The sequence below is a fragment of the Zophobas morio genome, unplaced genomic scaffold, assembly GCF_036711695.1.
Source record: "Zophobas morio isolate AGI-343-1 ecotype UQ-CSIRO unplaced genomic scaffold, CSIRO_AGI_Zmor_V1 ptg000014l, whole genome shotgun sequence".
In the NCBI taxonomy this organism is placed as follows: domain Eukaryota; kingdom Metazoa; phylum Arthropoda; class Insecta; order Coleoptera; family Tenebrionidae; genus Zophobas; species Zophobas morio.
In genome coordinates, this window is record NW_026972119.1 from 24,530,518 (window position 1) to 24,558,370 (window position 27,853).

The window sequence follows — 27,853 nt, forward strand, 5'->3', positions numbered from 1 at the left end:
ACAAATATCGTGGCGGCGATTTCAAAAACGTAACTAGCGGGAGATTATCTACAATTTGACACCAAATTTCGGTCGATTGAACCAATATTAACCAATTTTTTGGAACATTTTTGGAAATTGTGAATTCACATTTCGTCTTTATTGGACGCGATATCGTGGTGGCGTTTTCAGAATCTTAACTAGGGGAAGATTATCTACAATTTGGCAGAAATTTTCGGTCGATTGAACCGAATTTAACAACTTTTTTGGAAAATTTTTGGAAATTTTGGATTCGCTTTTCGTCATTATTCGACGAGATATCGTGGCGACGATTACAGAATATTAACTAGCGGAAAATTATCTACAATTTGACACCAATTTTCGGTCGATTGAACCAATTTTAACCACTTTTTGGAAAATTTTTGAATATTTTGAGTTTACTTTTCGTCGTTATTGGACGAGATATCGTGGCGGCGATTTCAGAATCTTAACTGGCGGAAGATTATCTACAATTTGACACTAATTTTCGGTCGATTGAAGCAAAATAACCACTTTTTGGAAAATTTTTGAAAATTTTGAGTTCACTTTTCGTCGCCATTGGACGAGATATCGTGGCGGCGATTTCAGAATCCTAACTAGCGGAAGATTATTTACAATTTGACACCAAATTTCGGTCGATTGAACCAATTTTAACCACTTTTTTGGAAATTTTGAATTCACTTTTCGTCGTTATTGAACTACATATCGTTGCGGCGATTTCAGAATCGTAACTAGCGGAAGCTTATTTACAACTTGACACAAATTTTGGGTCGATTGAACCAATTTTAACCACTTTTTTGGGAAATTTTTGGAAATTTTGAATTCAGTTTTCGTCGTAATTGGACGACATTTCGTGGCGGCGATTTCGAAATCGTAACTAGCGGAAGATTATTTAAAATTTGACACCAAATTTCGGTCGATTGAACCGAAATAACCACTTTTTTGGAAAATTTTTGGAAATTTTGAGTTCACTTTTCGCCTTTATTGGACAGGATATCGTGACTGCGAATTCAGAAACGTAACTATAGGAAGGTAACATACAATTTAACACCAATTTTCGGTCGATTGAACCAATTTTAACCACATTTTTGGAAATAGTTTGGAAATTTTAAATTCGCTTTTCGTCTTATTGTGGCGGCGATTTCAGAATCGTAACTAGCGAAAGATTGTCTACAATTTGACACCAATTTTCGGTCGATTAAACCAATTTTAACCACTTTTTTGGAAAATTTTTGGAAATTTTTAATTTTCTTTTGTCTATAAATATTCTAATTTTAGAAAAAAAATGAGGGACGGGTGGGAGGGCGGAACTAAGTTTAACTTAGCAAGCAATTGTCAACGCTGTGAAAAAGAAATGACAATTCAGGGAAGTGTAGTGTGTATTACTGGTTGCATACCTCCATAATTTTAATAACTAATTCCAACATTTTAAGATACTTTATAAAAATAATACGGATACAGAAGAAGTAGTATATTGTGGGATAGGAAAGTAGAAAGACGGACGACATTTGGTCCCCAAATTGAAACCTTCTCAGTTTATTTTAGACGTTTATTTTTTACTTGTGTGATAAATACTGCATATAAATCAATATCATTTCACAAAGTTATGATTCATTTATTAAACTTCCATGCATAATCCGCGGCACAAAAGTCACTCTAATTAAAAATAATAATAATCATGCAGTTGAAAATCAAGCGTGCAAGTGAAACGTATCTCTAGCATTACATAAATATCCCTAAATATAATACAATGTGACAAAACACTCTGTACACTACAAAACAGGCAGTCTTCAGTCACTTCTGCTCACGGTACACACGCAACACGACGGCACTTCGAACGAGTCGAACACAAACTTGTCGTTATCCCCCAGCACCATCAACCTCTTGTGGATGTACTTCTGCTTACAATACGACGTGTACCCCGTCGGGAAATTGCTGCTGAACTTACACTTCCCGTTATCCCTGAAACTAAATTCGGAAACACTTCCAACTTGAAACTACTCCACTACTTACACGCAAGTCTCGAACACGATCCCCTGCTTGTGCCCCTCGACGTTCACGATGACCCTCTCGATCTTCTGCGTGTTGTTGGCCTTCTCGGGGTAGATGGTGTGCACCTTGGTCTCGCACAGCGACATCTCGTCGGTGTTGAACCTGTTGTCGATGATGACGGGTTCTTCGCTGACTTCGAAGTAGCTGTTCATGAACTGAGATCGACTGAGTATTCTTTGGATTTGCTCTTTTGGGTAGCCGGCGACGTTGAAACAGAGGCCGTAGGCGCAGCTGGGGGTGTCGGGGTAGACGATGGTGCCGTCGTCGACTGGAGAGGGTTTGAGTAGAGTTAGTCGGTGAAGGTGGGGTTGGGGACTTACCGTGGGCTCGTTGCTTGCTGCTTGTACTTCTGGTGTCCATATGGGCGTGGGTTGGGTTTAAGCTTCCTGAGTATTGGTTGCGGGGTGATGCATCGCTGGTGTAGGGGCGGGAGAATGATCTTGAAGTGGGTCTGTAATGGTAGTCTGTGTGGGCAATGATGGGAAGCGTCTGGAAGCAGAAGAAAATTAACATACATTATAAAGTGTAGAGGAGTTTCTAGTTGGTAAGCCCAACCCCGACCATATCGGGATGGGACTCCAACACTACTTGAGACAACTACTTAGGTGCCAGGAAGGTTTTTCTCTTTACCAGAAGGAAAAGAAACTTCAGGATGATTTTGAGAATTATTTATGGAGGTCCAAATACAAAAAAAGTCTCTTTAGTTTTAAATTCTGCTATAAATCTCAACACGCGTTTTCCAGAACAAGATTTTAGAAATATTCTACATTTTTTTTTTCCAAGAGTTCTTCAAATTTCCCCATATTCCATTGAACGATTTTAGAAATTTTATTGAAGATACGAAGCTGAAACTAGGTCTAAATCTATAAATAAAACTGTTTAGAAAATAATTTCCAAAAATGGTCAAAAAACATCAAAATTTTTGTACTCTCCACATACTGTTTCGAAAAATTCTCGAAATATTCGGTTTGAAATTCAATTTTTTTATTTAATTCTAAAAAGTATCTTGGTTCTTTGGGAAATTTTGTAAAAATGGTAGAAATTGTCGAAGAAATGAAAAAAAAGTGGTGAAAAAAATACACAAAAAATCGTTGATTTAGTTTTCGGTGCACCGATTCGAAACAGCAATTTCATATTCTCGGAGCAAAATTTTAGAAACATTTGATTTGAAATTAAATTTTTGGTTTATTATTCAAAGATTTTGGAAAAAAATTGAAGATGTGAAGCTGAAAATTGGTCTAAATCTACCAATAAATCTGTTAAATAATTTTCTAAGATGGTCAAAAAGCGTCAAAATTTTCATACGGGGGAGTACTGATGTTTGAGCTTTTGGAAAAATTATCTCAAAATTTTAGGATGAACTCGTAGATCTCGAGGTACTGTTTCGAAAAATTTTCGAAATATTTGGTTTGAAATTCAATTTCAAGGTTAAATCTTAAAAATTGCCTTGGTTTTTTGGGCAATTCTGAAGAAATGGTAGGAATTTTCAAAGAAATTAAGCAAAAAATAAATTCTGATGCTCGAAATCTATAGAAAAATCTCGTGAGATAATTTTCGAACACGGTCCAAGTAATGAAAAATTGAACTTTTGAAAAAGTTGATTAAAAATCCACAAAAAAATTTGGGATTTAGATATCGATTTTCTGGTTTGAAATTTATTTATTTTTTTTTAAATACTAAAAGTTGTCATATTTATTTAATTGGGTGATTCTTGAAAAATCGTGAGAGATTTTGACAAAATAAGGCCGGACTTGTTTTCTGGGTGTCAAAATTTACAACAAAAAAATTTAGGTGATTCTCGAAGTCAAAAAAGTCGAAATAAATTTTCATAAGGTGAAAGATTGAGCAGCTTCTAAAACTTCTATAAAAATATGAAAAAAAATCTGGGTTGCAGATATTGACGCACTGAATCGAAAAAATTTGGGTGGTGTGAAAAGATTTTACATATTCGGTTTGAAATTATTTATTTTTAAAAGAAAGGTCGAAATTTTCATCAATGGTGAATACTGCAACATTGAACTTTTGAAAAAATTTGCAAAACAAATCCTATGATTCTAGTCTCGACACATTGATTTGAAACATACAACATATTCATGTTCCTGGAGCAACTGAATTGAAAAAATTAGCGTGTTTGTGGCGGCGGAAAAGATTTTAATAAAGAAATGAAGCCGAAAATAAATTTTTGAACTCGTAGTCTACAGAGAAATCTCTTTATAAAGTTTTCGATTGTGGTCAAAAAAAAGGTCGAGGTAAATATCGAAACTTTTGAAAAATTTGTGTAAAAATCCACAAAAAAATCTACGATATAGTTCTCGACGCACTGATATGAAACACATGTTCATGTTCTAGAAGCAAAATTTTAAAAATAATATTCGATTTGAAATTATTTTTTCTTTTTTAATTTTAAAATTGGCATATTTCATTCGGTCATTTTGGAAAAATGGTAGCAGTTTTCGAGGAAATAAGTCCAAAAGCAACTTTTGGAGGTCGAAATCTACTTAAAAATCTCTTTAGATAACTTTCGAAACCAGTTAAAAACAGAAGAAATTTTCGTATGTAAGTCGAGAGTGTTGAAAATTGAGATTTTGAAAAAGTTTTCTAAAAATCACAAAAATTCTAGGAATTTTTAAATCTCAACCTTCTAGTGTATATGGTCTCGGAGCAACTTCAGAAATGTTAGGTTTGAAATTCGCTTAAAAAAATACATAAAATTAGCATATTTTATTCAGCGATTCTGGAAAAATGGTAGTTGTTTTTTTAGAAATAATGCGGAAAGTAATTTCTGAAGGTAAAAATCTTCATGAGGGAGAGGGTATTGAAAAATTCAGCTTTTCAAAAGATTATCTAAAAATCCAATAAAATTCTGGTATATATATCTCGACAAACGAAAAAATCTCGAAAATTACAGCGTTTTTAGGGTTCGGGAGCAAGATTTTAAAATTTATTCGGTTTGAAATTTTAATATTTTTAATTCCTAAAATAGTTTCCATATTTAATTGAGTGATTTTGGAAAAATCGTGGTGGTTTTTGAGAAAATAAGCCCGAAAGTGTCTTCTGAAGGTCGAAATCTACTAAAAAATCTCTTTAGGTAATTTCAGAAATTGGTCAAAAAACATAGAAATAAATTTTCATAAATGCAAATTGTTGAAAAATCGAGCTTTTGGAAAAGTTGTCTAAAAATTCAGAAGTATTGAACTCGACGTACTGAATCGAAAAAAATACTGTGTTCATTCATGGTGGCAGGAAAAGATTTTAGAAATATTCGGTTTGATTTTTTTTTTCAATTCCAAAAATCTCCTTAGTACACTCGGCGATTCTTGAAAAATAGCAGGAATTTTCAAAGAAAAGAAGCCGAAAATAAATTTTGGAGCTCAAAGTCTGGAGAAAAATTTCTTCAGATAATTTTCGATGTTGGTCAAAGAAACGCTCGAAATTTTCATAAATGGTGAGTACTTATTGAAAAATGGAATTTTTGAAAATTTTGTTTAAAAAAACACAAGAAAATATATGATATAGTTCTTGACGTTCTGACTTGAAACATGTAGCAGAAAAACGTTTTAGAAATATTCGGTTTAAAATGATTTTTTTTTTAAATCCTAACAATTGTGATATTTCTTTAGACGACCCTGGAAAAATGACGTGAATTTTCGAAGAAATAAAATTTTGAAGTTCTGGAGGGCGAAATAGAAGTAGGAAAAAATCTCTTTAGGTAATTTTCGAAAATATTCAAAAAATTTTGGGATTTACATCTCAAACATATCCGGTTTGATTAAAAAAAAAAAAACGTAAAATATCGTATTTTATTGACCTATTCTGGAAATTCAGCTTTTTAGAAGGTTATCTATGTAGAAATCCTAAAAAATGTGGGATATAGATCTCGACATACTCTTTCAAAAAATGCAACACGTTTATGGTCCCGGAGCAAGATTTAAGAAATAGCTTAACCTGTTTGACTTTTTTTTTTTAATTCCAAATGTTGCCATATTTATTTAATTGGGCAAAAAGTTGAGGGTTTTTGCGTAAATAAGGCCGGAAGTATTTTTTGAAAATTTTTCGAGTAAAAAAATCTCTTTAGGTAATTTTCCAAATTGTCAAAAAACGTAAAATTGAATTTTCATACACCTGGAATAGATCGAACTTTTGGAAAAGTTGTCTGAAAATCCACAAAAAATTCTGTGTTTATGGCAGCGGAAAAATATTTGAGAAATATTCGGCTCGAATTTTTTTTTCAATCACAAAAATTGTCTTAGTTCATTGGGCCACTTTTAAAAATGTTAGGAATTTTCAAAGAGCTCGTAGTCTACAGAGAAATCTTTACATAGTTTTCGATGTGGTCAAAAACAAGGTGGAAATTTTCAAGAGTATCGAAAAATTGAACTTTGTTTAAACATACACAAAAAAAATCTATAATAGAGTTCTCGACGTACTGATTTGAAACAAATAGCAAGTTCATGTTCTCGGAGCAAGATTTTAGAAATATTCGATTTGAAATTTTTTGTTCACAACTTAAAATTGGCATATTTCTTTGGGTCATTTTGGAAAAATGTGTGGAAGTTATCGAAGAAATAAGTCCAAAATCAACTTCTGGACGTCCAAAAATATACTTAAAAATTTCTGTAGACAATTTTCGAATATAGTAAAAAAAAAGAAATTTTCGTAAGTTTTGAAAAAAAGTTCTAATAGCTCTAATTCATAATGTTGTATTGACAAATTCAGATTTTTACAACGTTATCTAAAAATCCAGAAAAAAATCTGGGATATAATATATCTTGACTTACAACGAAAAAATTTCTAAAAATACAGCGTTTTCAGGGTACCGAAGCAAGATTTTAAAATTATTCTAAAAGTTGTCATATTTAATTGGGCAATTCTCGAAAAATCTCAGGGGTTTTTAGGAAAATAAGCTCGGAAGTGTCTTCTAGGTGTAGCAATCTGCAAAAAATCTCTTGAAATTAGTCAAAAAACTTAGAAATAAATTTTCATAGGTGTTGAAAGATCATATTTTTGGAGAAGTTGTCTAAAAATTTTGACGTACTGGAAAAATTGGGCGATTCTTGAAAAATGGTACCGAAAATAAAAAGAAAGGTGGAAATTTTCATAAATGCTCAGTATTGAAAAATTGAACTTTTGAAAAGTTTGTTTAAAATTTCACAAGAAAATCTATGGTACGAGTATTGTTCTTGACGTTATGAATTGAAAAATATAGCATATTCATGTTTACAGAGCAACATTTTAGAAATATTCAAAGTTTTTTTTTTAAATCCTAAAAAATACTATATTTCTTTGGGCGATTCTGGAAAAATGGTGTGAACTTTCGAGGAAATAAGATTAACTGAAAGTAACTTCTGGAGTACCAAATTTAGTAAAAATCTCTTTAGGTAATTTTCAAAAGGAATAAAAAAATAGTTGAAAAATTGGGCATTTCAAAAAGTTGGGCAAAAATGCTTCAAAAATTCTGGGTTTACATCTCAAATTTCTGATTTAGACATATTCGGTTCGAAATTCAATTAAAACAAAAAAACATAGAATCAGGGTATTAATTAGGCGATTTTTTAAAAGGTTATCTAAAAATCAAAAAAAAAATTTGCACTAGCCAAAGTAAGACTGATTTTGGCAAATGACCTACTCTCTAAGAAAATAAACAGTAAAAGGTATATCATTTGGCAAAATCAGTCTTATATCGGCAAGTATTTGCCCCACCCACCCACCCTTTATTTTCTTCGATATACCACTTGGCAATATCAGTTTTCTCTTAGCAAGCACTAAATTGATTTCAGAATCGTAATTTATCAAAAAATTGTCCATAAGATTGTCTCTTTCTCTGTCGAATAGGGTCCATATTGGCACTTTTTTATATTGTTTCAAATGATTTTCGAAAATTTGGCTAATATGCTCATTATTTATAATTTTTGAGTACTTTTGCAAATGGTTGTTCGTTTTCAACTTTTTACGAATTTTGAGTCGCTATTTTAATATTATATTAACTTTGAAAATCATATTTTCTTGAGAAGAGATTGTAAAAATTCAACTAGATAAACAAAATTGTTCGAGATTTTATTTATCAACACACGGTAATCATCAGATGGAGAATGCGACTTGTTTTTAAATAGAAATTATTAAACAATACTTTTATATTTTGAATTAAAAAAATACAATAAAATAAAAACGACACGTCATCATCACGAAGTCTATTTTAATACATAATAATATATGTACATATATATTCCTAAAACAGTTGTAGACCCTGAAACAAATTAGAGCGTATTTTCACAATTTTTGGAAAATGTTTTTCCATCTTTTCTCCGTTATTTGACGAATCGAAGTGAAAACAGAACTTCGTAAGCTACAAAAAAATCCTTTATAACTTTGCTTTGTCTTCCAAAAAAACATACCCACTTTTAATAATTTTTTGGAAAATTTTTGAGAAATGGTTTCCCATTTTCTTCGTTTGATAATTTTTTTTTTTTGAAAATATTCCGGAAACGTTTTTTATTTTTTTAGTTATTTGAAGATTTACAGCAAAATTCAGTTCAGATTCGTAACTTACCAAATTGTCCATATGATTCTCTTTTTCTATAGAATAGGGTCCATGTCGACAATTTTTTTAATATTGTTGTATATTATTTTCGAAAATTGAGCTACTTTGCACATGATTGCTTGTTTTGGAATTTTTACGAATTTTGAGTCTGCATTTTATTGTTTTTTAATTGATTTTGATAATTATACTTCCTCAAAAATAGATTCTAGGATTTGTATTCCGAATTAAAAAAAAAAAAATAAATAAATACGACACATCATCATGAAGTTTATTTTATTAAATTAAATGAGAAACATATTCCTAAAATAATTGTAGATCATGAAACCAAATTAGGACTTATTTTCCCAATTTTTGGAAAATGTTTTACGATATTTTTCTGCGTGATTGGCGATTTTTACCAAAAACCACTTAAAAAATATCCTTCACAAGTTCTGTTTCATATAATTAGTCCTTCGCATGTTTTTTTGAAACTTTTTGGAATAATTTTCCCAATGTAAAGTAATTTTTAATGAACATTTTATCAAATTAAAAAAAAATAAAAAAAAATTCTCACCACCTTTATTATTAAATAACGTGACGATTCCGGTCCATTATTTGGTGGGAAAATGTGAATTTGCGGCCAGTTTACAAAATAATTATTAAAAAAAGGTTGTAGGTCTAGTGCCTGTTCGTGCGTGTCTGGAGTTGTTGTTTTTTTTTTAATAAAAACAAAAGTAAATAATGACATCCATAAATGAATAAATTAGCAACTCAAACAAAACATATTTAGAGTTAAAATAAACTGCATAAAATATATCAGTTAATCCGACAACACGAACAAAAAAATGTCGCGACTGAAATGAAAGAAAAGAAAAACAATTAACAGGTACTCTAAAAACAAGAAAACTAGCCACAACATTCTACTTGCGAAAAAATGGGCGAGACGTCGAGCACTAAAATAAACCCCCACAATCCCGTCCAAACACCCTACTCCCCAGTTACAAAACAACGGAAATCAGAAAACAGTCCAGACACCGCAAAATCCAAACGCAATTACGAAATTCATCGGTCACAATTATTCGAAAAACCGCTACGTCTGCCGCCCATGAATCACAACGGTAACATTCCTCGTGTTGCCCAACCTTTCCCTGTTAAACGAAACAAAAGCTGTGTCAGTTATCCGTTATTTTAGCGAGGCTTAACTCACTTCATTAATGGATTTCGTTTATCCCGAAATTAACAAGTAAAGCCTCGTTGTTTACGCCATTCATCTGCCGTAATTTAAAATTATTTACAGTCGAAAAAAGCTCCCAACCAGCAATCAATGACAAGTGATACGGACAATATCCGCGCTGGATTCCCCATTTTTTTGGGTGGTGAAGTTAATGTTGCGAATTAAGATGTCGTTGGCGCGTTATGGTCCATTAGGAACAAAACCTTTAAGCAAAAATGTCTGTTTACGTAAAAACGGGCCTCTACATAGTTGGTTGCGCATTTTTTAAGCAATTGACGTCAACGTGCTCTTTTTTGAATAAATAGTGGTTGTAAAATATCTGGGACCGGTTGTCGAACATGTGTTTGCTGGAACTTTAATATAAATGTAAATTATTGAGATAAACTTGAGACGAAGTAAGTAAATGAATAATTATAAATACTGTGGTTAGAAATTCGGGGCGATTAAGTCGAGGTTGACACGCGAAACGCGAAATTTTAATTTTTTTTCACATCAATGTTTATAAATATTTTTATTCAGCTTTCAGGAAGGTACTGAAAATAAAATCTGAAGTCTGGATTAAAATTCCTACGCGTACAAGAAGCAATTTTTGGAGTAGAAATCTAATCTGGCTGGTGTTTTCTCAGGTCGGTGATACTTACCGTTAATCTCTTTTTTTTAATTGTAAGAAGGTGGAAATCCCAGCCTTCCGGCGTATTTGAATGAAGGATTTTTTGCGAGTTCAATTTAAATGTATTTATTTCGAAAACGCGATCTAATCTCCACTCACATTTGCATAAAGTAAACATTACAAAGGAGACAAAAAGTGGATAAATAAAAACGGGTGTCAAAACCAAGACAGCAGATGCAGGAGTCAATAACGTCTCAGTCAAATCCAGGGTTATTTGTTTAACAAAGCGTAAAACGCTTCTTATTATTGGCTTTATTATTAAACAAATTTCCTCAATTATTATTATCAATTAAAAAATTTGGGTGTGCTGTTTAATAGTAAATCAGTTTGGTGTAATTTATTCATTTATGGACAAGTGATTAGTATTACGTTTTGTTTTTATTCAAAAAGCAATGACCTTTGATTTTGTTTTTAATTGGACTACGCGATCTACGCACGAAGAGCACTAGGCCTCCAATTAACTTCAATTAAAATTATACATCGGGAAAACTGGAATTTAATTTTTAAAGTTGTTGATTTTAAAAGGTTAAGATTTATGATGATTTTCCATTGTTCACATTGAAACCATTGCTTTTGTTATTTGCATTTTCGTTCCCACCAAAAATTGAATGACGTCGTTCCAAAATTTTGGTAAGTAAATGCTAGTTGAATATTTGTGTCTATTCATTTCTCATATTTTTTAGCGCGAAAACTGAACGCGTTGAAATCTAGTAAACGCTTTAACATTTTTTAAAATTTCGCTGAAATTTTTGCATCACGTATTTTTAAAAATCAATATCTCTATTTTTTATGGGAATTTCGGGACGCGGTTTCCGCCACTGTTTTCTTGAAAAATCAAAAAATTTAAAATAGAGAACTCCAACAACTGAAAATCGAAATATTGACGAATCGAGAAATCAGAAAGACTTGAAAAATTTCAAAATCAAAATTTAAAAATTTGCAAGTCGGCTGTAGAAATTTGAAATAATTTTTAAATTTGGTAATGCAAAAATTAAAATCTGAAAGATCGAAAAATTAAAAAAATTTGAATTTCTAAAAATCCAAAAATAGAAAATTGGAAGATCTGAAAATGGAAAAATTGGATAAATTAAAATTGAAAATTCAAAAAATCAGAAATCAAAAACTGAAGAAACCAAAAACTGAAAAATTAAAAATCGAGAGTGTGAAAGTAGAAAAATCTAAAAAATGAAAACTGAAATATTGAAAAAGAAAAATTTTACTCTACTCTGTAATTTCTCTGTAAAATAAAATAAAACGATAAAAAATCAAAACGTTGAAAAACAAAATTTTAAACAAAAAATTTGAGCAATTGAAAAACTGAAAAACTGAAAAACTTAAAATGAAGAGCTCGAAAAATTTTAAATCGAAATACTGAATAAAGCAGAAATTGAAAAATTGAAAAACTAAAAATCGAGAAATCAAGATGTCGTCAAAGTGAAAAAAACAAAAAAGTTCTACAAGTTGAAAAATTGCAAATCGAAAAATTGAAAAATCGAAAAATCAAAAATCAAAATTTGAATAACGGAAAAATTTGTAAATCGAAAAATTGAAAAATGGGATAATTGGAAAATTTAAAATTTAAAAAACGACAAATTGAAAAATGGAAGAAATTAAAAAGGCGGAAAATGGAAAAATTGATTCGAAAATCTGTAAAATCGAAAAATTGAAAAATTTGAAAACTGAGAAATTAGAAAGTTGAAAAATCAAGAAACTGAAAACGTTGAAAAATTGAAAAACGAACAGTGGTAAAATCGAAGAAATGAAAATCAAAATATTGAAAAAGCGAGAAACTGAAACTAGAAAATGGAAAATCGAGAAATTGAAAACTCAAAAAAACGCAAAATTGTAAAACTGAAGAATCAAAAAATCGGGAAATTCAAAAATCGAAAATTAAAAATCAAATTGAGAAGTTGAGTAATCGGAAAATTGAATTAAAGATCGAATTATTTGATGATTCGAAATTTTATAAAATCGAAAAATTGCAAAAATTTAACAAAATGAAAATTTTGGAAACTGAAAAATCTAGAAAGTGAAAAATCAAAATACTGAAAAATACAAAATTTTAAAGCTCAAAAATTGAGCAACTGAAATACTGAAAAATCGAAAAAACTCAAGAAATTAAAAATTGAACAACTGAAAAAAAATGCAAAATCCAAAAATTGAACAACTAAAAATAGAAAAATCCAAACTGAAACACTGATGCTTCGAAAATTTTTAAAATCGAAAAACTGAAAAATCTAAAAATTGAAAAATTGAAAATCGGGAAGTTGAGAAAACAAAAAATGGAAAAATTCAAAAATTGAAGAACTGAAAAAGTTGCAAAATTGAAAAGTGGTGAAATCGAAGCAATGAAAATCAAAATACTGAGAAACAGAAAACTGAAAAGCGAGAAATTGAAACTGGAAAATGGAAAATCGATAAATTGAAAAATCAAAAAACGGCAAAATTGTAAAATGGAAAAATCTAAAAATCGGGAAATTCAAAAATCAAAAATTAAAAATCGAACAACTGAAAAATACAAAATCGAAGAATTGAAAAATGGAAAAATTAATTAAACAATACTTGGCCATAAATGGGAATATAAAAAATGGAAAAAACGAAAAATTGAGAAATTGAGTAATCGGAAATTTGAATTAAAGGACGAATTAACTGATTTTTTATAAAATCGAAAAATTGCAAAAATTTAAAAAAATGAAAAATTTGGAAACTGAAAAATCTGGAAAATGAAAATTGAAAAATTGGGAAAGAAAACCAGTAAAACCCAGACCGTAAAAAATCAAAATATTGAAAAATACAAAATTTTAAAGCTGAAAAATTGAGCAACTGAAAAACTGAAAAATCGAAAAAATTAAAATTGAAAGCGAAAAAACAAAAAATGGAAAAATTAAAAAATTGAACAACTGAAAAATTGATGGTTCGAAAATTTGTGAAATCAAAGAATTGAAAAATTTGAAAATTGATAAATTACAAAGTTGAAAAATCAAGAAATTGAAAAAATTGAAAAATTAAAAAGTGGTGAAATCGAAGCAATGAAAATCGAAATACTGAAAAACAGAAAACTGAAAAAACCAGAAATTGAAACTGAAATATGAAAAATCGATAAATTGAAAAATCAAAAAACCGCAAAATTGTAAAATTGAAGGATCTAAAAATCAAGAAATTCAAAAATCAAAAATTAAAAATCAAACAACTGAAAAATAAAAACAACGAGGAATCAGAATACAATTCGAAAAATTGAAAAAAGAAAAAAAAAGATAATAATAATAATTGATTTATTAACGGATTCACCATTACACAACATGTACGTAGTTACATTTTTAGTGCTATACGCACTGAGCGTTTAAATACAAAACTAGACACATTAAAAAGGCTAATGTCACGGCGGTATTTATTTGCTAAGTTCGACAGTCTAGGAACGACAGAGTTTGATGAATAATTTGTGCGATGAAATGGCACATCAAATAGAATCGGGTTTCTGACGTTCCGAGCTGGAACATGAAAATTAAACAAAGAACAAAGATTGGTACAATTACACATATTATTTAAAATCTTGAACATAAAATAGAGGTCGAAATAAGTTCTACGAGATTCTAAAAGAGCCAAACCAAAGAATTGTAGGAGATTGACGTAGTTGTTTGATTTAAAGTCAACATTAAATTTAAAACATAAAAATTTTATAAAACGACTCTGTATCTTCTCAAGTCTTTGGATCTTAACTAAATGATAAGGAGACCAAATTACTGTGCAATATTCTAACACGGAGCGCACAAGAGAGCAATACAAAATTATAAAGGTCCTAAGATTATAAAAGATAGTGCCCTGTCGAATAAGAAAACCGAGCAATTTATTTGCTTTATTGGCAATATTGTCAATATGGATATTGAAGTCCAATTTGGAGGAAAACGTTACGCCTAAGTCATTTACTGAAAGGGTAGTTTCTAGTTTCCGATCTTTTATAAAATATGTTGGAGGATCTAATAATTTTTTCGACGAAAATCTAATGGCTTTACATTTCTCAATATTTAATTCCAATTTATTAGAATCACACCATTCTACAAATTTCCCAAGGTCCTCTTGAAGTAATATAACATCAGTTGAGTTACGAATACGACAAAAAAGTTTCAAGTCATCTGCGAAAAGTAAAAATCTACAATGTTTAAAAGCCGAGTTTACGTCATTAATAAAAACCAAAAATAGTAGCGGACCGATATGTGATCCTTGTGGCACTCCAGAAGTTACTTCAATAAAACATGATCTATTATTGGATATTTTTACTCTTTGCAAGCGACCTGTCAGATACGAGTTTATCCAAGATAATATGGGGTTACGTATACCTAAGTTATTTAATTTATTGACTAATAGCTGAATATTGACCCTATCAAAAGCTTTTTTTATATCTGTATAAATACAGTCAACTGCGTAACCATTTTCAACATTTTTGAACAAGTAATCCGTAAAGATTGTGAGGTTAGTATTAGTGGATTTACCAGCCATGAAACCATGTTGTTCCTTTATTATTGTACCTTTAATACAAGAGTATAACCTATCGGTAACGATAGAATCAAATAATTTAGATAAGGCAGGCAATATACTAATACCTCTATAATTGTTCACTTGACTTTTACTTCCGCTTTTGTGAATTGGTACTACATCGGAGATTTTCCAGGCTTCAGGAAAAATACCTAAATGTAACGACTTATTGAAGATAATTTTTAGGGGAAAAGATAGCGAGGACGCGCACATCTTCACAAATGCGGGAGGAATGCCATCGGAACCAGGACTCCAATTTAGGTCAAGATTTGATATACCTTTGGTAATCTCCTCAACAGATATCTCTAGTTCATTAATTTGTGCATCAATGGATGGACAGGCTTTTGTATTACCAGATGGGAAATTTATTAGGTTGTCAGAATGACTGTATACAGATTTAAAATATTCAGCAAAAAGATTACAAATGTCAGAAAGGTTGTCAGCCTTTTTATCAGCATGAAATAAAACTTTGGGCAAACTACTACTTTTGCCTCTCTTAGTGTTTACAAAGGACCAGAACGATTTTACATCATTCTGAATATTTTGCTCCACGTTGTCGATGTGGGACCTTTTGCATTTAGTTATGGCTCCCTTACACTCCCGTCTTAGATTACAAAAATTTAAATAGTCATTTATGCACCCAGTTTGTTTGTATTTCTTATGAGCTAATTTTTTATCTTTAATAAGGAGTTTTGTTTTCTGGTCAAACCACGAAGGATAAGTATTGAAATAAGGCCTATATTTAGGTATAAACAACTCAACTGCAGTAGACATTATATCGTAGAAAGCATTAAGACACACATCAATGCACTGAAAGTCACAAAGAAATACCCAATTTATACTATTAAAAAAAGAGTTAATATCACCATAGTCAGCTTTACGAAAATTTAGCGAATCAGTTGGACTATTACAGCAATTAGGTGAGGACTCTAAGTTCAAAATACTAATCCCTAATGCAGGATGATATACATCACAGGGTAACAAAGGATCGGTAGTATTCACAGTTACTGTATCGAAATTGCAAAAAACTAAGTCTAAAATAGATCCGATAGAATTTGGACATGAATTAAATTGGTTAAAACCACATAACATGTAATGGTCACTAACCATTTGTTCACGAAGGTCATTGCTGCAAACAGGAGATAGGCCAACACAGTCCTCGTTCGGTACCCATGAAATGTTTGGCAGATTGAAATCCCCTATTACACAAATACGCGTATCAGCATATTCTTGAGAGATGGATTCAAGGAATGAACAATGTTCATTATATACTTCCGGCGATGAGTTAGGGGGCAGATATATTGCACAGAGGATTAGATTTTCATCATTACAACTAATATTCACCCAGAGTTCTTCGCGCCTTCCGGTATCAATATCCAGTTGGACTGAGTCAAAATTTTTGAGGACTGCAATGAGTACCCCACCTCCACGAGATTTGGAGCTTGTCGCCGAGCATCTGTCACATCTGTAAACCGTGTAACGTTTGTCAATAAATTCCGCATTGAAGATACCATCCATCAACCAGGTTTCGGTCAACACAATAACTGGATAGTCCTCGTTTAGGATACTTTCGTGTAATTTGTCTAGCTTCGTACGAAGACCTCTTATATTTTGATAAAAAATAGGCAGGGGACTTACGATACGGTGGGTGCTTCGTTTTTTGAGTTTTTTGAAGACGATAGGTTACCCGCTGAGTACGAGGGTTTGGTAAAATATTTTCTCACAGCTACTCCTTTAGGCCAAAATTTAGGATCAAGGAGGTTTTTAAAGTACACCGAATCCAGCGTAATTTTATAAGAACTATAATTCTCAGGATGGCGAGATTGTAGTTTGGTCAATTTTATTTTCGGTGATATATTTTCCTTTATGATTGCTTGGGATGTCATGGTATTTTCAATATATTTCAAAACATCATCTTCTGTTTTTATTGGATTCACACGAGTTAAGTGAATGGATGAGTGCCTTATTATTCTAGAGATAGCAAAGCTATCCCCTTCTTCATTAGTACTATCTGCATGCGATCCGTTTCCAATGATGAGAAGACTGCGTTTTTTAGGGGGAGTCTTAACGGATTCACTTTTGTTTACATTTCCGTTCTGAACGGTGTTGTCAGTAGTTTTTCCTCCTTTGGGAACCGGCTTAATATCGATATTTTGAGGTTGTATGTTATCAAATTCGTCTCTTTTTGTTATGATTTCTTCTTGAGATGAGACTGACGTTTCTTTAATTGGTTGTTTTAACAGTGCGATGTGGTCATTAAGTAATTTTACTTGATCTCGCAATTCGGCGATTACATGGTCTTTCTGCTTAAGGATATATGTAAAGATGGATAAATCTACCTTCTTTTCAGGGCCACTTAATTGTTCCACGGCGTCAAAAAATGCTGCGTCGTCGTCGACTATTGGAATTCTTTCACAACAGATTAACTTTGCACTATCCAAAAGTTTTATATTGTTAATCAATTTAGCACAACTTTGGTGATATGCACTGTCACAATTCACACATTTTACCGCTGTTACGACCTTATTTTTGCACTTTCTGCAGAACAAACTCGTCGCAGATATACTCTCACCGCCCGCCATTTTGTATTGATAATGAAAAATCGGAAAATTGAATAAACCACTGAAAAATTGACGACTCGAAATTCTATAAAAACTGGAAAAAAAGTCGGCAAATCCAAACATTGAAAAATCAAAATATTGAAAAATTCAAAATTTTAAAATCCAAAAGTTTAGCAATTGAAAAACGGAAAAATTGAATAAATTAAGCTTGAAAACTCAAAAAATTAGAAATCGAAAGACTGAAGAAACCAAAAATTGGAATATTAAAAAAAGAAAAATTTACTCCAAACGATAAAAAATAAAAACATTTAAAAATACAAATTTTAAACAGAAAATCTGAGTAATTGAAAAACTGAAAAATTGAAAAAATTGAGATAGAGAACTCGAAAAATTTGAAATCGAAACTGAAGAAGGCAAAAGTTGAAAAATTGAAAAATTAAAAATCGAGAAATCAAAATATCGTCAAAGTGAAAAAAACAAAAAAGTAAAATTTCTGCTAGTTGAAAAATTGCAAATCGAAAAACTGAAAAATCGAAAAATTGAAAAATTGAAAAATTGGTAAAATCGAAGCAATGAAAATCAAAATGTTGAAAAACATAAAACTGAAAAAGCGAGAAACTGAAACTAGAAAATGGAAAATCGAGAAATTGAAAAATCAAAAAAAACGCAAAATTGTAAAATTGAAGAATCTAATAATCGGGAAATTCAAAACTCGAAAATTAAGAATCGAACAACTGAAAAATACAAAAACGAAAAATTGAAAAATGAAAAAATTAACTAAACAATAGATGGCCATAAATGGGAATATAAAAAATTGAAAAAACGAAACAATTGAGAAACTGAGTAATCGGAAAATTGAATTAAAGATCGAATTATTTGATGATTCCAAATTTTATAAAATCGAAAAATTGCAAAAATTTAAAAAGTGAAACTTTTGGAAACTGAAAAATCTAGAAAATGAAAATTGAAAAATTGAGAAAGAAAAACAGTAAAATCCAGAACGTGAAAAATCAAAATATTGGAAAATACAAAATTTTAAAGCTCAAAAATTGAGCAACTGAAAAACTGAAAAAACGAAAAAATTAAAATTGAAAGCGAAAAACTGAAGAAATTAAAATTTGAACAACTGATAAAAATTGCAAAATCGAAAAATTGAACAACTAAAAATAGAAAAATCCAAACTGAAACATTGATGTTTAACTTACCAAAATTTATAAAATCGAGAAACTGAAAAATTTTAAAATGAAAAATTGAAAAACGAGAAGTTGAGAAAACAAAAAATGGAAAAATTCAAAAATTAAGGACCTGAAAAATTGATGATTAGAAAAATTGTGAAATCGAAGAATTGAAAATTTTGAAAACTGAGAAATTAGAAAGTTGAAAAATCAAGAAACTGAAGAAGTTGAAAAATTGAAAAGTGGTGAAATCGAAGGAATGAAAATCAAAATACCGAAAAAAGAAAACTAAAAAAGCGAGAAATTGAAACTGGAAAATGGAAAATCGATAAATTGAAAAATCAAAAAACAGCAAAATTGTAAAATTGAAAAATCTAAAAATCGGGAAATTCAAAAATCAAAAATTAAAAATCGAACAACTGAAAAATAAAAAAACGAAAAATCAGAATACAAATCGAAAAATTGAAAAATGAAAAAAAAAGATAATGAAAAATCGGAAAAATGAATAAACAACTGAAAAATTGACGCCTCGAAATTCTATAAAAACTGGAAAAAAAGTCGGCAAACCCAAACATTGAGAAATCAAAGCATTGAAAAATTCAAAATTTTAAAACCCAAAAGTTGAGCAATTGAAAAACGGAGAAATTGAATAAATTAAACTTGAAAACTCAAAAAATTAGAAATCGAAAGACTGAAGAAACCAAAAATTGAAATATTCAAAAAGAAAAATTTAATATGAAGAAAAATTTGAAATCCAAACTGAAGAAAGCAAAAGTTGAAAAATTGAAAAATTAAAAATCGAGAAATCGAAATATCGTCAAAGTGGACAAAAAACAAAAAAATAAAATTTCTACAAGCTGAAAAATTGCAAATCGAAAAACTGAAAAATCTGAAAATTGACAAATTGAAAATCGGGAAGTTGAGAAAACAAAAAAATGGAAAAATTCAAAAACTGAAGAACTGAAAAATTGATGATTCGAAAATCTGGAAAATCGAAAAATTGAAAAATTTGAAAACTGAAAAATTAGAAAGTTGAAAATTGAAAAATAAACAGTGGTAAAATCGAAGCAATGAAAATCAAAATATTGAAAAAGCGAGAAACTGAAACTAGAAAATGGAAAATCAAGAAATTGAAAAATCAAAAAACCGCAAAATTGTAAAATTGAAGAATCTAAAAATCGGGAAATTCAAAAATCAAAAATTAAAAATGGAATAACTGAAAAATACAAAATTGAAAAATTGCAAAAAAGGAAACATTAATTAAACAATAGATGGCCATAAATGGGAATATAAAACATTGAAAAAACGAAACAATTGAGAAATTGAGTAATCGGAAAATTGAATTAAAGATCGAAAAATCAAAAATCGATTGAATGAAATATCTAAAAAGCAGAATCAATTCTTATAATTTGTGGCGAGGGAGATTCTATATATTTTCAAAACAATTTTTAAATAGGGTATGCATACAACATTTTCTTTTCGTGTGGTGATTTTCAGTGAAAGTTACAGTATTTTACATCTATGTGGCAACTCACAATGGAGTTTTCCTGGAAGAATTGGATGCCTGCGCGTACACCAAAAATAATTAGGGCAAAGTTTTTCCTAAACTAGAAAAAATTAAATCCAGAAACTCAGTGTGGACAATCTGGAAAATCGATGTCGTCATATCAAACAATATTTTTCCGAATCTATTTATGACTTACGTAAAAATAAAAACAACATTTTACTAAATATATTTTTTTAACCAAATTGTGCAATCGTTCCGTCTTAGAATCCTCCCCCAGAAGGTAATTCATCTCCGAGTGGCATCTAAATTTAGAGCACCGTTCTCCGGTAAGGAAAAACGAGGTGGCGGGTTACGATAAAAATAAAATAAAAAGTACACCACTATTCGCACTTTCGCTTTTATGCCTAACGTAACCACCAACCTAGCCATAAAAAACAAAAGACGAAACAGCAACACGTTACTCCCGCACTTCCCGCCGAATCCGCACAATTTGTGTAATTTTATTCAAACCCCTTTTAATTAAACCGAATTTATTAGATTTTCTTTCCATCGCAAGAACAATTATTTTTCCAAATTCGCTTTCGAGTTGAATCTAGTTATTAAAAAGCTCCATAATTAAATTGGCGCTTATTAAAACTCGCCTCGCCCAAAAAAATCCACCGCACACAAAAACGACCGCTTTTCGGAGTGGACAGCGACGTCGCATAGTTGCGATTTTCATCATTTCTCGATTAATTCCAGGGATTTATTGTGCGAACTTCCGGACAAAATTAGCGTTTTTGTCGCTTAATGACACCGTTCTGCATGGCTGTGCTTATGCGTATGAGTCGTGCTGGATAAATTATTCGAGTGGCCTTGAAATTTTGAGTAATAATTTATTATAAGAAAGTTACTTGCAGTGAAACCTGTTCTCGGTTGATCTTTGTTTGTTTAGGTCAGTTTTCAGCTGCATTAAGAAAGGCTTCGGAGTTATTACGGATTGTTGAGTGGAAGCACACTGCTAATGACTACTTGAAGACCGGCTTAAATGTCAATTGCTTTCGACGATGTCTTATTGTGGGTAACGAGTTCGAATGGCTGTTTAAGTGACATTAAGTAGAAACTAAAGTTCGGTTTTATAACCAGGAAGAGGATGAAGTGCATTATATGCAAATGATTTTTTAATAATCGTAGGAATTATACCAGTAGTTAACATTTTTAATGTTTATTATAATTAAAATTGGAACATTAAACATAGTAACCTTAAAACTTGTCAAAAGTTTTTCAGGTTTTCGGTTTTCCGAGTTTTCAATTTTTCAAATTTTTAAAATTTAAAATTTTTGTATTTTAAATTTTTTGACTTTTCCGATCTTTCTATTCTTAGGTGGTTGATTACTGTAACAATTTACCTTTTTAGATGTGTTTTAAGTTTCTTGTTGTCGAAATAAGTCTACACATAATAAGAAAAAAAGGCAAAATGTAGCCCCGCCCACCCGCCCTATCGCAATTGTGACAATTTTTTTTATTCGTCGTGAACCAACTTAACTGCAAAATACTTCTTTTTTTAACAAGAAATTAAAAATGAGTATCGTGTTTTTCAAAGAATACCATGTATATTAAGAAAAAACAAAGCCGAAGATTAAGCGCCACCCATATCTGCTCTGATCTAAATAGTAATGGACATTCGTTGGTTTAATATTTCCATTTTTCAATTTTTCAGTTTTGAATTTTTCGAGTTTTCATTTCCTCAATTTTTTGAGTTTCATTTTCCTAGTTTTTTAACTTTTCAATTTTTGAAAATCTAATTTCTTGTGTTTTATTTTTCGACATTTCAGGTTCTGGTTTTTTCATTTTTCAGTTCGTTTCTTCAGTGTTCCGATTTTCACTTTTTGAGTTTTCAGTTTCAAATTTTGCAGCTTTTCGATTATTCAACTTCTGAACTTTTCCATTATTAGAAATGTTGATTTTTGTGTTTTAAATTTTTAGATATTCAGTTTATTGATGTTTGATTTTTCGATTTTTCAATTTTTTTTAGTTGTTAACTTTTAATTTCTTCAGTTTTTCGCTTTCAATTTTAATTTTTTCGATTTTTCAGTTTTTCACGGTCTGGATTTTACTGTTTTTCTCTCTCAATTTTTCAATTTTCACTTTCTAGATTTTTCAGTTTCCAAAATTTTAGATTTTTTTATTTTTCCATTTTTCAATTCTTCGATTTTGTATTTTTCAGTTGTCCGATTTTAATTTTTGATTTTTGTATTTCCCGATTTTTAGATTCTTCAATTTTACAATTTTTCGGTTTTTTGATTTTTCAATTTCTCGATTTTCCATTTTATAGTTTCAGTTTCTCGCTTTTTCAGTATTTTGATTTTCATTGCTTCGATTTTACCACTGTTCATTTTTCAATTTTTCAACTTCTTCAGTTTCTTAATTTTTCAACTTTCTAGTTCTCAGTTTTCAAATTTTTCAATTCTTCAATTTCACAAATTTTCGAATCATCAATTTTTCAGTTTTTCCATTTTAAAAATTTTCGAAACATCAATGTTTCTGTTTGGATTTTTCTACTTTTAAGTTGTTCAATTTTTCGATTTTTCAAATTTTTTCAGTTGTTCAATTTTTAATTTCTTCAGTTTTTCGCTTTCAATTTTTCCAGCTTTCAATTTTAATTTTTTCGATTTTTCCGTTTTTAAGTTGCTCAATTTTTGAGTTTTAAAATTTTGTATTTCTCAATATTTTGATTTTTCACGGTCTGGATTTCACTGTTTTTCTTTCTCAATTTTTCAATTTTCAGTTTCTAGATTTATCAGTTTCCAAAATTTTAAATTTTTAAAATTTTTGCAATTTTTCCATTTTATCATTTAATCAATTAATCGATCTTTAATTCAATTTTCCGATTATTTAAATGCTCGATTGTTTCGTTTTTTCAATTTTATATATTCCCATTTACAGATACATATTTCCATCTATTGTTTAATTAATGTTTTCATTTTTCAATTTTTCGATTTTCCAATTTCCAGTTTCAATTTATCGCTTTTTCAGTTTTCTCTTTTTCAGTATTTTGATTTTCATTGCTTCGATTTCACCGCTTTTCAAATTTTCAATTTTTTCAGTTTCTTGATTTTTCAAATTTCTAATTTCACAGTTTTCAAATTTTTCAATTTTTTGATTTTACAGATTTTCGAATCATTAATTTTTCAGTTGTTCAATTTTTAATTTTTCCATTTTTTGTTTTTTCGCTTTCAATTTTAATTTTTTCGATGTTTCAGTTTTTCAGTTGCTTTGTATTTTGATGTAATGATTTTGTATTTTTCAGTTGTTCGATTTTTAATTTTTGATTTTTGAATTTCCCGATTTTTAGATTCTTCAATTTTACAATTTTGCGGTTTTTTGATTATTCAATTTCTCGATTTTCCATTTTGTAGTTTCAGTTTCTCGCTTTTTCTGTTTTTCACTATTTTGATTTTCATTGCTTCGATTTTACCACTGTTCATTTTTCAATTTCTCAACATTTTCAGTTTCTTGATTTTTCAACTTTCTAATTTCTCAGTTTTCCAATTTTTCAATTTTTCAATTTTACAGATTTTCGAATCATCAATTTTTCAGTTCTTCAATTTTTGAATTTTTCCATTTTTTGTTTTCTCAATTTCCCGATTTTCAATTTGTCAATTTTTGGATTTTTCAGTTTTCCTATTTGCAATTTTTGAACTTGCAGAAGTTTCACTTTCTTGTTTTTTTCACTTTGACGATATTTTGATTTCTCGATTTTTAATTTTTCAATTTTTCAATTTCTGTTTTATTCAGTATTTCGATTTCAAATTTTTCGAGTTCTCTTTTCAATATTTCGGTTTTCATTTTCTAGATTTTTCTACTTTCAGTTTCTCGATTTTTAAATTTTCAATTTTTTGACTTTTTCGATCTTTTTATTCTTAGGTAGTTGTTTACTGTAACAATTTTCCATTTTAGATATGTTTTAAGATTCTTGTTATCGAAATAAGTCTACACATAATAAGAAAAAAAAGGCAAACTGTTTTTCAGTTTTTAATTAGTAGTCAAATTTTTGGTTTAAAATTTCGTAATTTTCAATGTTTTGATTTCTTACGGTTTGGAGTTAAAATTTGTATCCTTATTTTTTCAATTTCTTCGGTTTTTCGACCTACAACACGCAAGAGCTAACCTTCGTTTGTAAATTGATTTATATCAGTATGCAACCAACACTACACATGCATAATCGGAAAAGTATCAGAAAACATAAGTAAGAACCATTTATAATTATAGATTAAATATTTATGCAACTATATATTTACAACTTAAAACTGCGTAACACGGTGTTTTAGAATTAACAATAAATTCGTGAGATATTCAGGTTTTTATTTAAATTGCTGTTTTTCTCTAATGTTATCGATTGGTTTTCTTGGAATAAGCGAGCTGAACATTAATTATCGTCAAGCTATTTATAAATTTCTAAAAATCACAGTGTAACAATGATTACTTAACAAACTTTTTTGGAGTTTTGACGCTCATTTCCGACGAGAGATTTTTAACAAAATCGATTCCTTCGTTGTCTCAGAAGGTCGAAATATCGTTGAATAAATGTTTGTCTAAAAATACGCTCCAAGATGTGAATCCTTGAGCTTTAGTAACAGGTTCTTATTTTTTCGAGTTGTTAAAAAATTTATTTTAGCAGATTTTATTTTCGTGTTTTTTTAATTCTGTTTTCGAAATTCACTGACGGAATTGTTCGATTTTGAGACATAAAGATGTAATTTTGGACTAAATTCAGTTAACCAGAAATGAAACCTCGTAAAGATGTAAGCACGTAATTAAAAAGCAGTAAAATCAACTCACTAAAACCAGAACTTTCCAATCTGCAAAAATTAATTGAGTTTTATATTTATCATTGGACAAGATAATTACGGTTCGAATATTCGAATAACCAGTAAAATCCATTAAATTTACCTTGTTATCCTTGCCTCTTGTACTTTGAAATGGTTGTGTACAATACCCGCTTTCAAATTATTGAAATTTTTGGCTTTATTCGTTCGTATTTTCAAAAATCTAAAATGAAAAAGTGATGATTCTTATATTTTTATAATCGAAAAATTGCAAATCGAAAAACTGAAAAATACAAAAATTGAAAAAATAAAAAATCAGGACGTTAAGAAAACAAAAAATAAAAAAATTCAAAATTGGAGAACTGAAAAACTTATGATTCGAAAATTTGTAAAATCGATAAAGAATTGAAAAATTTAAAAACTGAGAAATTAGAAAGTTGAAAAATTAAGAAACTAAGAAATGAAAAATTCGAAAATTGAAAAATGAATAATGGTGAAATCGAAGCAGTAAAAATTAAAATATTGATAAATAGAAAACTGAAAAATTGAGAAACTGAAACTGGAAAATTGAAAATCGAGAAAGTGAAAAATCTAAAAAGCACAAAATTGTAAAATTGAAAAATATAAACAACGGGAAATTCAAAATTCAAAAATTAAAAAATGTAACAACTGAAAAATTAAAAAACTAAAAATTAGAATATTGATCGAAAATTTGAAAAATGGAACAATTAATAAAACAAAAGATGATGTATCTCTAAATGGAAATATGAAAAATTGGAAAAACGAAACAATCGAGCAATGGAATAATCGAAAAATTGAAACATTGCAAAAATTTAAACAATGAAAATTCTGGAAACTGAAAAATCTAGAAAGTGAAAATTGAAAAATTGAGAAGAAAAAATAAAAAATCCAGACCGTGAAAAATCAAAATATTAAGAATACAAAATTTTAAATCTTAAAAATTGAGCAACTGAAAAACTGAAAAATTGATGATTCGAAAATTTTTATAATCGAAAAATTGCAAATTGAAAAACTGAAAAATCTAAAAACTGAAGAATTGAAAATTCGGGAAGTTGGGACAACTAAAAAGAGAAAAATCAAAAATTGAAGATTTGAAAAATTGATGATTCGAAAAATTGTATATCGAAAAATTGAAAAATTGAAAAATTGAAAAATTGAAAAATTGAAAAATTGAAAAATGAATAATGGTGAAATCGAAGCAGTGAAAATTAAAATATTGAAAAACAGGAAACTGAAAAAGGGAGGAATTGAAACTGGAAAAGGGAATAGGGACAAATTGAAACATCTAAAAAGCGCAAAATTTTAAATTTGAAAAATTGAAAAATCGGGAAATTCAAAAATCAAAAATTAAAAAATCGAACAACTGAAAAAAATACAAAAAATCAGAATACAAATCGAAAAATTGAAAAATGGAAAAATTAATAAAACAAACGATGGAAATATGTATCTATAAATGGGACTGTAAAAAATTGAAAAAACGAAACAATTGAGTAATTTAATTATAGATCGATTAATTGATAAACAGTAAAATCCCGACCGCGAAAAATCAAAATATTGAAAAATACAAAATTTTAAATCTCAAAAATTGAGCAACCAAAAAATTGAAAACCTGAAAAAATTAAATTTTAAAACTGGAAAAACTGAAAGCGAAAAACTGAAGAAACTAAAAATTAAACGATTCAAAAATTAAAAGTCGAAAAACTGAAAAATTGAAAAATTGATAAAAACCAAAAATTAAAACTTCTACAAATTGAAAATCCACAAGTCGAGGTATTTAATAAAAGAAAAATTGAAAAATCGAAAAATCAAACATCAACAAACTGAAATATCTAAAACATCAAAAAACAAAAAAATAACATTACCAAAAATTAAATAATTCGAAGGTTGAAAAATCGAAAAGCTCCAAAATTTAAAAATAAAACGTTAAAAAATGAAAATCGGAACACTGAAGAAACGACAAACTGAAAAATGAAAAGACTAGAAATTGAAATGTTGAAAAATAAAACAAACAAGAAATTAGATTTCCAAAAATTGAAAAATTCAGAAATTAAAAAACTAGAAAAATGAAACTCAAAAAATTGTAAATCGGGACATTAAAGAAATGAAAAATCTAAAAATTAATAATCCAGAAATTGAAAAATCGGAAAACGAAGACATGTAGTAGTGGAAAGATCAGAAAAAAAAATTTTAAATTGAAAACTCGAAAAATTCAAAACTAAAAAATTGAACGAACCGAAAACTGAACAACGAAAATATTAAATATCGCAAAAAGCAAAATGACAAATTTGAAAAATCGGATAAATAAAGAATTAAATTAAAATGCAAATCGGAAGACTGAAGAAACGAAAAAACGAAAAATTAAAAATCGAGAAACAAAAAAATCGAAAAACTAAAATAAGTACATAAGAATAAAAAGATCGGAAAAGTGAAAAAAAATAAGGTGAAAATTCGAAAATTTGGAAATCTAATAATTGAAAATACAAAAAATTTAAATTTAAAAAAATTGGAAAATTAAAAAATCAAAAAACAGAAAACCTGAAAAATTTGAAATAGAGCACTCAAAAATTGCAAATCGGGACATTTAAAAACGAGAAAAAAAACAACAAATTCCAAATCGAGAAACTGAAAAACCAAAAAATTGAAGAATTGAAGAATTGAAACATTAAAAAACCGAAAAATCCATAAAGCGAAAAATCAAAAATTCGAAGAGATGAAGAGTCGAAAAATTGATGAACTGAAAATCGATAAAACGATAAATCG

General features: G+C 29.3%; 1 protein-coding gene across 2 annotated transcripts in view; it reads right to left on the reverse strand.

Annotated features, from left to right (window-relative positions):
- Window positions 1-1,553: 1,553 nt before the first annotated feature.
- Window positions 1,554-27,853, reverse strand: part of LOC135128700 (protein spaetzle-like) — a 31,479-nt gene continuing 5,179 nt past the window's right edge. The window contains exons 2-4 of one of the 2 annotated variants that reach the window (XM_064055724.1): window positions 2,391-2,559; window positions 2,032-2,338; window positions 1,554-1,986 (exon numbers count right to left, since the gene is read on the reverse strand). In XM_064055724.1, coding sequence (XP_063911794.1) covers window positions 1,809-1,986; window positions 2,032-2,338; window positions 2,391-2,559 — 654 coding nt within the window. In that variant the 3' untranslated portion in view covers window positions 1,554-1,808. The remainder of the gene's footprint in view (window positions 1,987-2,031; window positions 2,339-2,390; window positions 2,560-27,853) is intronic. The other variant, XM_064055725.1, reaches the window with a different exon arrangement.